Below are 10,278 nucleotides of genomic sequence, written 5' to 3'. Positions count from 1 at the left end.
TACTGTGATGATGCCCTGTCAGGCCGGAGCAATGATTCAAAAACAAATAAAACCCATTAAAAACCAGGCATTCGATGCAATCTCTTTGGATTTGAGACTTTAGTCTTTGCAACTTTACAGATCTTCTTTATGCACCAAGAGCTTGTAACACTCCAAAGAGAAAGGAAAAATTGAAATAGCATCATATGACACCTTTAATAAATATTTCCCTGTCAAAACGAAATGTAAACAACATCATCATGAAATATCCAAAGTGAGAAACTGTTGACAAATATGCTTAAAGGAGCTCAAAAATAGATTCCAGTGACAGAAGAATGGCAAACCTTTTCTTGTCTGTTGGGATATCCAGTGCTTGAAGTGGGCCGGTACACGGAACAGGTGTTGTGCCCAATTTTGACCCCCTGCCAAATTATTACCCCCCTCGTTGAAGCCCCTACCTGATCTAATCCTAACCCCACCCCTAATCCTAACCCCTCCCCCACACCTAACCCTAAACCTACCAATACTATAGGGGGGTAATAATCTGGCAGGGAGTAAGAATTGTGCACAAGAACGGTACTCGGAGTCAAGGCGTCAGTGTCATGGTGATTAATGACACTATATAAATCACACTACCCATGAAGGGTCACCTCTCATCTCGACAAATCACGTGAATGAATGCAAGCAGAGTCGGTCTACTGTGTCAGTGTGTGAGGTGCGCAGAGTAGTAGAATAATAATTAATTATTGATTACTAATTTGAATCAGTACATTATAACGAAAACAATTCCTTAACAATGAAAAGATGCAACCAGTAAAATCCTGGAAAGTCCAAGGATCCAGTAAGCGAATTCAAACAGTAAATTCATAATAGCGCTAATGCAGAGAATAGTGACTTGCGTCAAGATGTCAGTAATTTGGTATTTTCAGCGTGTATTTGGCTTAAAAGCAAGAGTGTTTTATAATGGATGCTGGCTAAAGGTGTTTTAGATTACGCGGTGGTCAGACGTTTAGGGATTCTGAATGGATCCATAAAGTAGTACAGTCAGGTCAAGGCAGGAGCTTTTGTGGTCTTTGGCTTCTCCCTGTGGTTCTGTTTGGTATCGCAGCTTGATTTGTGCTGATGTGGATTGAAAACTTTTAATTATTGATTGTGGCACTATACCTACACTGTGAATTATGAAAATAAAAAAAGTACTTAATCATTTAATTTTAAATAAAAAAGAGAGGGGACTGGGGATGTCATTACTGAATTTATAATAAATCATTTGTAAATGGTAAGTTATGTTTAAATATCTTAGTTCTCTGATTAGCTAGAAAAAAAATGTCAGGCCAGGTCAGGCTTTCTCTAGTGATATCTGAAAGATACATCCCACGTACGTCTGCAAGATGTTAAAGCTCTCTTCGTCTGGAAAGCATCTGCTGTGTACAAACATCTGATAGATGTCAGTTTTACATTCATTGTAAATCATAAACATCTTAAAGACATCTTCTAAAAGTCTATTTGGCATCCGATAGGAAATGTGCTATAGACGTATTGCAGATGAGCAATAAATAGGTCTTGCAGATGTAAATGCAGACATCAAATAGATGTCTCTGTGATGTACTTGAGCTGTCAGGGATAGAGCGTTCAATGCAGCGTTTGGTTATTTTTTTTTTTACTAAAATCTAACTTTCCCAGAACGTTGCAGGGAAGTGTTTTGAGTCAACCTTAAAGGGGGAATCAATACAGAACGTTCCCTGTTGTTTCTTTTTAGGTTTTATTTCAAAAACGGGTTACAGCACTTTTAAATAAAGAACAGTTTGGTTGTCAAGCTCAAAACAACTCGTTCTTAAAGCCCTTATTAAATATTTAACATGCGTGAGTCCTAAAGCAGCTGCGTTTGTCGACGACAAACGCCCCCTCAGCCTCATTGGCTGGAATCGCGGTCGCGCACTGGAAACTCGGTTACTGATTGGCCTCTACGTCTGTCAGTCAAGTTACACAAGGTTGGTTGTGATGCAGTGATGGTTGATGTGCGCCGTCAAAAGTCAGCGATCTTCTGAGTCTGTACATCCGTAACCGAACGGGATCATGAAATAGCGGAAAGGTAAGGCGTTTAGCGAAGGATACAATGCAATAGAAATCTAACTTTCCCAGAACGTTGCAGGGAAGTGTTTTGAGTCAACCTTAAAGGGGGAATCAATACAGAACGTTCCCCGTTGTTTCTTTTTAGGTTTTATTTCAAACACGGGTTACAGCACTTTTAAATAAAGAACAGTTTGGTTGTCAAGCTCAAAACAACTCGTTCGTAAAGCCCTTATTAAATATTTAACATGCGTGAGTCCTAAAGCAGCTGCGTTTGTCGACGACAAACGCCCCCTCAGCCTCACTGGCTGGAATCGCGGTCGCGCACTGGAAACTCGGTTACTGATTGGCCTCTACGTCTGTCAGTCAAGCTTACACAAGGTTGGTTGTGATGCAGTGATGGTTGATGTGCGCCGTCAAAAGTCAGCGATCTTCTGAGTCTGTACATCCGTAACCGAACGGGATCATGAAATAGCGGAAAGGTAAGGCGTTTAGCGAAGGATACAATGCAATATGATTAAGGGATGTTAGATTTCAGTGAGAATTAAAACTTAATTGTGGTATTTGCTTTAAAACGAGTGCTAACTGTTGGTGACTTATCAAGTTGAATGACAGTTAAACTGGTTTGTGGCACGCAGAGTTTTGAGAAACAAGTTGTGGTTTTTGTCAGTTGAGTAGTGATAATGAAAAGCCAACGAATACGGCGAGCTGTGAAATGCTAACAAGCTTAGATGACATTTCGGTTGCGAGGGAGACTAAAAACCCACCTCATTATCGAACCAGCCAATCATTGAACGCTTAGTCAACGCAGACGTTCCTGCGCATGGCTGTGGCTGCAGTTTTGGTCAGCACTCATTTGCATTAGCCACCCGACAGCAGCAACAGCTTGATCATGTGGCTTTTTCTTCAGACTCCGCTCCTCCCTGTTTACTTCAATCCCAGACACTGATGAGCGTCCAGACTTGATCCTGGAGGGCCGCTGTCCTGCAGAGTGTAGCTCCATCCCTGGTTAAACACACCTGAGCCAGCTCATCAAGGTTGCCTGCCAGGTAAGCTCGTGTGTTTGATCTAAACTCTGCAGGACATTGGAATACAGTATATTAGTACATTAGTTCATTAGTTCATGCTTCTTAAAGAATGAATTCGCCGCAAAACGTGTCTTGATCAATATACATAGCTCAGTGAGCAAAAGTTAAGAGATAAGGGTTCCCACAGTTTTTGTTTTTTATTGAATTTTTTAACAGCAGAGCAGGTTAAATAATGCACATTAACAACATGTATTAGCAATGAAAGTTATTAAAATGAATACAAAGTGCAAAAGTTAAATATATATTTATATTTATTTTATTATATTCTGTATATTTTATATAACAATGGTATGACCTTATTACCTTTGAATCTTAAAAGTAAACCTGGATATAGTAAAAGAGGAAAATATAAAATGAAAAATAAATAAAATCCTTAACCAGTCATTTGAAATAAGCTAATGAAAAAAAATATTTTTAAATAAATATAAAAACATCTTTTTCAAAAAAATAAAAATAGACCGTAAGAATCAAGGTTACAAGGTTGTTACAATTTTTTACAGATTGTTTGTGATAATGAGCATAAATTTACATCTGTGTCCTAACTAGGGCTGGGAGAAGAAATCGTCCATCGATGCAACGCGATCCTGGATTGATTCTGAGCTTAGTTTTTAACCAGATGAGCGATGAGCTGAGTTTGCTTTAGAAACACCCGTATTCTGCTTGCTTCCAATTCCTCACACACATACACCACTCGAACCTTCCGGAAAATAATCTTTCATAAAGATCGGAAAGGTTGAAGCGAATTACAAGGACATTCGCCGGCTTCATTGCACAGGATGCGCTTTGTTTGATGTTACACTTGAAGTGTGCAGTCTCGCCCGTCGGTATTTTCCTTACAAATGCTCCACATCATTTATGTGGTTTGGGATGCAGTGGACTTGTATATTTAAAATATAAACCTCACTAAAAGAAGGCTGCTTTCAATTTCAAATGCTGACGCAAGCTTTGTTTGTGAAGACTGCTCGCGCATGCGACTGCGTGCGACTCCGTGTACGTGGTTTAATGCACTCGTGTCTCAAAATGGTTTTATGATGCATAATTAATGTAGACACAGCCAGTTATGTGTCAAGGGATTAAACGGACAGGACAAACCATATTACTTCAGTGCGTGATTGTATCTTAATAGATCCCCGCTGTCTTAGGGCTGGACGATATGGCAAAAATTTATATCACGATATATTTCTTAATTTCAGTCGATACGATATAATTCCGATATCGATATGAACACTATTAAAAAAAGCCTTGTAAAAACTGCCAAGAACGCCACAACAGATGTCTGTGCATACAAACTTATGAAAAATGAATGAAGTCTCTGACATCTCATATAAAACCATATAATATTTAAAAAAAAGAAAAAAAACCCCAGCACAAATAAATTAATGTTCACCTTCTATTTGTATTTAGCCTTCATTCAAACAAGAAATGTGAAATTCTTTCAATCCTGCATTTTTTTAAAATCCAAAATACAGCAAAAACAGTAACATTTTGAAATATATTTTAAAATGTAATTTATTCCTGTGATTTCAAAGCTATATTTTTAGCATCATTACTCCAGTCTTCAGTATCACATGATCTTCAGAAATCATTCTAATATGCTGATTTGCTGCTCAAAAATTATTTATTATGATGTTGAAATTTAGAGTTAAATAGAATTTTTTCAGGTTTCTTTGATGAATAGAAAGTTCAGAAGAACAGAATTGATCTGAAATAGAAATCTTTTTATAACATTATAAATGTCTTTATCTTCACTTTTGATCAATTTAAATCATCCTTGCTAAATAAAAGTATTAATTTCTATAATTTCATACTGACTCCAAGCTTTTGAATGGAATAGTGTATAATGTTACAAAAGGTGTTTATTTCAGATAAATGCTGATCTTTAGGTCGTTCTATTCATCAAAGAATCCTGAAAAAAAAAAAATCCGTTTTAAATATTGATAATCGGCATATTAGAATGATTTCTGGATCATGTGACACTGAAGACTGGAGTAATGATGCTGAAAATTCAGCATATCGAAAATTAAAACCATATCACCGTTATTGGAAAAAAAGATATCGCGATACATATTGATATTGAATTATTGTCCAGCCCTACGTTGTCTATGATGTCATAGTAAAAGACAACATTAAAGATGAAGTTCTTGAACGGAAAAAGTTCAGATAATCTTAAATACTGAAAGCACGCTTTGTTTGTTGTTCGTAATCTGTTTCTATGGTCCTCTTTATTATTTGCTACTTGCTTGTATGTTTTATTAATAATTAATTATTATTAACGTACAACTGTTTAAACATTTTTTTTAAATTTGTAATTATTTAAAAAAGTACTTAATTACTTATGTAAGGATATGTAAATGTAGGGATTTAAAAATTCTCAAATTGGTAAACTAATTAATAAGGGGGGGAAAAAGTAGATCAAGAATCGTTCTGGAATCGGATCGTGACTCCCAGAATCGGATCGTTAGGTGACTAAAGATGCCATATCATCCTAACTCAAGCTACTACAGTCAACTCAAGCTACTGTCAAATGTGCATTTCTAAGAGACAATTTTTTTTTTAATATTATTAATATTGCAGCCTGCACTGCAAACTGAGCTGAATATACGCATCATCAAAGTTTATATATATATATATATATATATATAATATAATGTGTGTGTGTATAGTAGGGTTGGGCCGTCCATTGCTGATGGCTGATACCCCCCTGCAATCTGCCGCATTCCAACTCCGTGTTCGGAAAGAAAATTGTGTACTATGGAACCCCAAAAGGGAATAAATAGCCTACGAGATGGGAGGATAAAAAAAAATATTTCAATACTTTCTCTCGCAATTATATTGTTGAGTAATTCTACTGTATATAAATTGCGGCCATCAGGGAGGATACTAATATGCAGGGCATTGAAACTGCTTTCGAATGCGCGCTCTCATTTTACATTAACTTTCGAGATTCGCGATCACACAGACTCTATACTATGCAGCGGCAGTACCTACCACACATTTTACAAGAATAGATATTTGTCAGTGGTGCTCAGGATCTGCAAATCATTCGCCATCGTCCTATCAGTCATCTCTCCTTACTCTTGTGTATGTGGCAAATTAACTTTCATGTAATGTAATGTAACAGTCTACCGCTAGCAAGCGGCTAACCATGTCCCTTTAGTGGGTCCGTAGAACGCGTTATTTGTTTTCCATGCATTTCTGCATACGGATTCACGCTTCGGGCACACCCCTAACCCCGCCCACCGATGACATCGTCCATCACAATGTATATATTATATTTATACACACACAGTTAAACTGAGCACTGTTCTTCTGAAAAATCCTCCAGCTCCTGCACATTCTTTGGTTTTCCAACATCTTCTGCATATAAACCCTTTCCAACAGTGACTATGATTTTGAGATCCATTTTTTTCAAACTGAGGACAATTAAGGGACTCATACATAACAATAAGAAAAGGTCAAAACATTTACTGATGCATTAAGAGTAAACTTTTGAACAGGATGATAATGTGTAAAGCTTTCCACTTCCCTCTCTTACCCAGGTCACCATGCAGTTCCTGGGCCGTATATTGGACACGGTGAGCTCCGTGTCGACTTTGTTCTCCAACCCGTACCGTGTGAGGGATGTGCAGCTGTCGGATTATAATGGCAAAGTGCTACTGAAACAGGAGGGCAGGCTGGTCCTGTACAGGAACCAACAGAGCCATTCGTGGGACTGCCTGCTTCTCTGCCCCGAGTCTTCATCTGTGGCTCTGAGGTGAGACCCTTTAGTTAAGCTTCACAATACAGCGCGACCCATAAATTGGATTCCTGCAAAAGTCACAACGGTCCTCTGATTTCATCATAATTTTGCAAAAACTCCCATATTGCTTCACAGTATTTCGAATAAGTTTGCTTTCCCATCAGCACATGACTGTAACTAGCAGTGGGAAGCCTTGACCACAAAGAACCATTGTGGATCCACACTCTCGTTAAATAACGCCACCACCCTGAATATGGCTTTCCATTGTCATCCACTTCATTAGCTCATCATACGTGGGTTTCCAGAATTGTGAATTTGCTCTCTTTGTGCTTAGGATGTTCCAGGTTGCTTCAGAGGATGACGCCATGAATTGGTTCCCTCAGTATGCCCTCAAACTCCGCCCATTTTATGAGATGCTCCGCCCACCGCTGAAACCTGAAACGTTCCAGCCAATCGTAGACTGTGTGCGGAATCACCCCGACTGGAGCTCGGCTCACGTCGCTGTGGATACTGGACTGAGAGACTGTCTCAAACACAATTACGTTTTGAGGTGAGATATCTAGAAAAGTACAAAGTTAAAAGGTCACGTTCGCTGTATCTGATAAGTTTCCACCTTCTATTTTTAATTATATCGAATTGGGAAATGGTGTGTGTATTCGTGATTTTAGTTACATTATTCCGCCAGTAGATGGCAACACAAGACTGTTTTTTATGAGTGAGTCAGACTTTTTTTATATTGAAAGAGACTGAAACAGGGTTGTAAACAAGGAAGCTATTTTTACTTTCAACAACAGCTTGTAAGACGCAGCCAACAAATGTACTGAGCAGCGCTGTCATCGGAAATCACCCTTAACAGATGAAAGGATAGTACAACAAAGATATCGCTTTTCTCAGTGGACATTCAAACTAATGTTTTATGCTGAATATTAGATTGAGTTGATGGATTAATGCTGTATCAAATGCAGGTAATCACACACGCATGTTGTGATGGCCTGGGCCTCGTGCCTACGGCCGAATCACAGCCATGCTGATATACAGCCATATCACACTGCTACTCGTGTGATATTGCTCATATAAAACTAATGTGGATGGCATTGCTTAAATATTTTGTGAGAATTTAATGAGAAATCTTTGTGTTCATAGACTTTGGTATCTGCAGTCTAAGCTTCTTTTTTGTTCCTACAGGTAAGGCAAGCTCACAAAAACAGTCGATTCCCCTAAAGAGCTCCTCACATGAGTCACTTATTTCATGTCTATGTGGATACAGTCAGCTTGTAGGATTTTGAGTGAGCTGAATGCTTTGTAATGTTTTTTGTCTTTCTTGTATTTCGCTGATGTACCCATCCACAGCATTTAAGTAGAACTAAATGATTTGGCAAGCCCAAGAAAGCCAAATAAACCAGTGGCTTTGGATCAAAAGTGAAATTAGAAAACATACTGGATGAAAGAGCAATTGTAAATATGTCATATCATCCATTAAATGTATCACCCCCAGAAAACATCTATAAATTTAAACTAATGGGCTTCAGCTGTGCATCATGGGGCATCACAATGATTTGTTTTACACTTCTCTCATCAAGTATTTTAGAGTTGTTTAATCATCAAACTGCTTTGAACTACTAGAAGAAACTACTGGGAATATAGATGATATTGACAATGACAGTGGAAAGATCATTTATTATTGATTAGAATAGTAAACACACTGCAAACAAAGCAGCAAAACTATTCCTAAATCTTTAGATTTTGACCATTTTGATCTTCTTAGGTCTCTAAATTAATTAGTCTGATTTTATTTACTTGTGACCACAGCATGAAATGTTATATTTAATTAAACACAGTCTGTAAGGCTGTATGTCTGTAATGCGATTTTAAGACCTGTTTAGAAGTTTTACAGTCCCTGAAAGCATCTCAGATTAAATGTCCCTCAAGAAAGGGACATGACACGTCACATTGAGCTTTGATTACTCGCATCGGTGGAATCATTTCTAACTGTGCTTTTTTCCTGAATTCTTCTGCAGCACCGTTGCTGGATGAGAGCTGCCTGACAGTAGAGGCTTCTCTCTCAGACTGGTCAGAGAGGCAGTAAAGAGCTGATCTCAATGGAAAAGAATTCAAAGCCTCTTCCCCCTCCCATTCTCTGCCGTTTAATTTAAGCAATATGTGTCTGAAGTGACACTGAACTTTTCCTTCCTCCCTCTCTTTCTCTCTTCTTCTGGAGAATGTGAGCTTAAAGTCATTTTTACTGTGTTTTGCATTGTATCACATTTATGGTTTTGTCTTCATCTCTCTCTTTCTGTGTGTCTCATCTTTATTTTCCTCTTCAGCAGTGTGGATTTTCCTCGAGGCTTGGTACGTCACACTGCCACGTTATCGGAAAGCCATATTTTCTTGCTTTGTCTCTTGGTTTCTGGATTGCTTCTACTAGCCAGAATCTAAATATGGTCATGATTGGTTAAATGTGTACCATTTGGAGCAATCCTGACCTGTGGAGCTCAGATTTCACCCACAATTCCTTCAATACTAGATTAATGGATTTTTCAAGTCATTTTTCGCTCAAACATTTGGGGTAAATTGTCTGTTTTTAATCACTTTAAGATTTTATTGATCAATTTCAGTATTGAATGAATTTGAATTTTATGCAGAATCTTGTGATTCACACATATTTATAGAGAAATATAGAATATAATGTAAAATATATTTAAATATTCAGAATAATTCTATATGATTTGGAATATTTATTTAGAATGAACACTATATACTTCTTTAGGTTTGTCTAGATTTTTTTTTATTTCTTCTTCTTATTTATTTATTTTCACTGAGCTCGTAGCAATGCATTCTGGGATTTTCTATACATTGAAAGATGTATGCAACTCCAAAACTCGAGGTATCTTAGGTATCTAACTTTTGGAATAGTCTTCACTTTGGGTGTCCGTCTATGATGCCTTAAATTATGCCTACAGTGGCAGCTCACTGGGTTTTAGAACTGAGCGCATATGTTTGTGTGCTTTTGTAAACTCAGTTGCATTTTGAATTGACAGAGAAGAGAAATTTGAGAAAAAGAGAGAGAAAGTGGCAGAGAGAAAGGCTATTCTAAAGGAACAAGGCGTTCCTTACATTTTTGTGGTGTGGTCAGGAGAAGGTCTCCCCATTTTAGACGTAATGTTAAAAACTAAAGTGGAATCTGTTTTTGCAGCTAATGCTTTTCTCTCATGCATTTCATCTCACAGGCTCCTGCTCTCAATCTGTAATGGGCAGAGACTGTTTATTCATGATTGCAGGTCAGGGCAGCGAAATGCAGAAACTAAAGTTGAACTATGGAGTCACGTAATGCCACTCACACGTGACACACAGCACGTAGTAATTTCATCCTCTACCCAAACATTTCGGCCACACGACACTGGGACA

At 37.9% G+C, this 10,278-nt stretch overlaps 1 protein-coding gene across 1 annotated transcript; it reads left to right on the top strand.

Moving 5' to 3' along the window:
* The first annotated feature begins 2,427 nt into the window (after positions 1 to 2,427).
* Positions 2,428 to 7,427, top strand: LOC107559556 (85/88 kDa calcium-independent phospholipase A2-like). The gene is made up of 4 exons (XM_016243440.1): positions 2,428 to 2,528; positions 2,957 to 3,095; positions 6,674 to 6,888; positions 7,208 to 7,427. Exons 3-4 carry the CDS (start codon positions 6,680 to 6,682, stop codon positions 7,425 to 7,427), a joined length of 429 nt encoding a protein of 142 aa, XP_016098926.1. The 5' UTR covers positions 2,428 to 2,528; positions 2,957 to 3,095; positions 6,674 to 6,679.
* Positions 7,428 to 10,278: the final 2,851 nt, after the last annotated feature.

Source organism: Sinocyclocheilus grahami, unplaced genomic scaffold (genome assembly GCF_001515645.1).
Source record: "Sinocyclocheilus grahami isolate Dianchi unplaced genomic scaffold, SAMN03320097.WGS_v1.1 scaffold691.1, whole genome shotgun sequence".
NCBI lineage: Eukaryota > Metazoa > Chordata > Actinopteri > Cypriniformes > Cyprinidae > Sinocyclocheilus > Sinocyclocheilus grahami.
The sequence above is the reverse complement of the archived record's forward strand: the minus strand, read 5'-3'. Positions and strand labels throughout refer to the sequence as shown.

What these genes read in the sequence shown, in the direction of transcription:
- LOC107559556 (XM_016243440.1), top strand. Translation starts at nt 6,680, where the DNA reads ATGCAGTTCCTGGGCCGTATATTGGACACGGTGAGCTCCGTGTCGACT. An exon ending in TCTTCATCTGTGGCTCTGAG is followed by an intron (nt 6,889 to 7,207) that starts GTGAGACCCTTT and finishes CTTTGTGCTTAG; the next exon opens with GATGTTCCAGGTTGCTTCAG.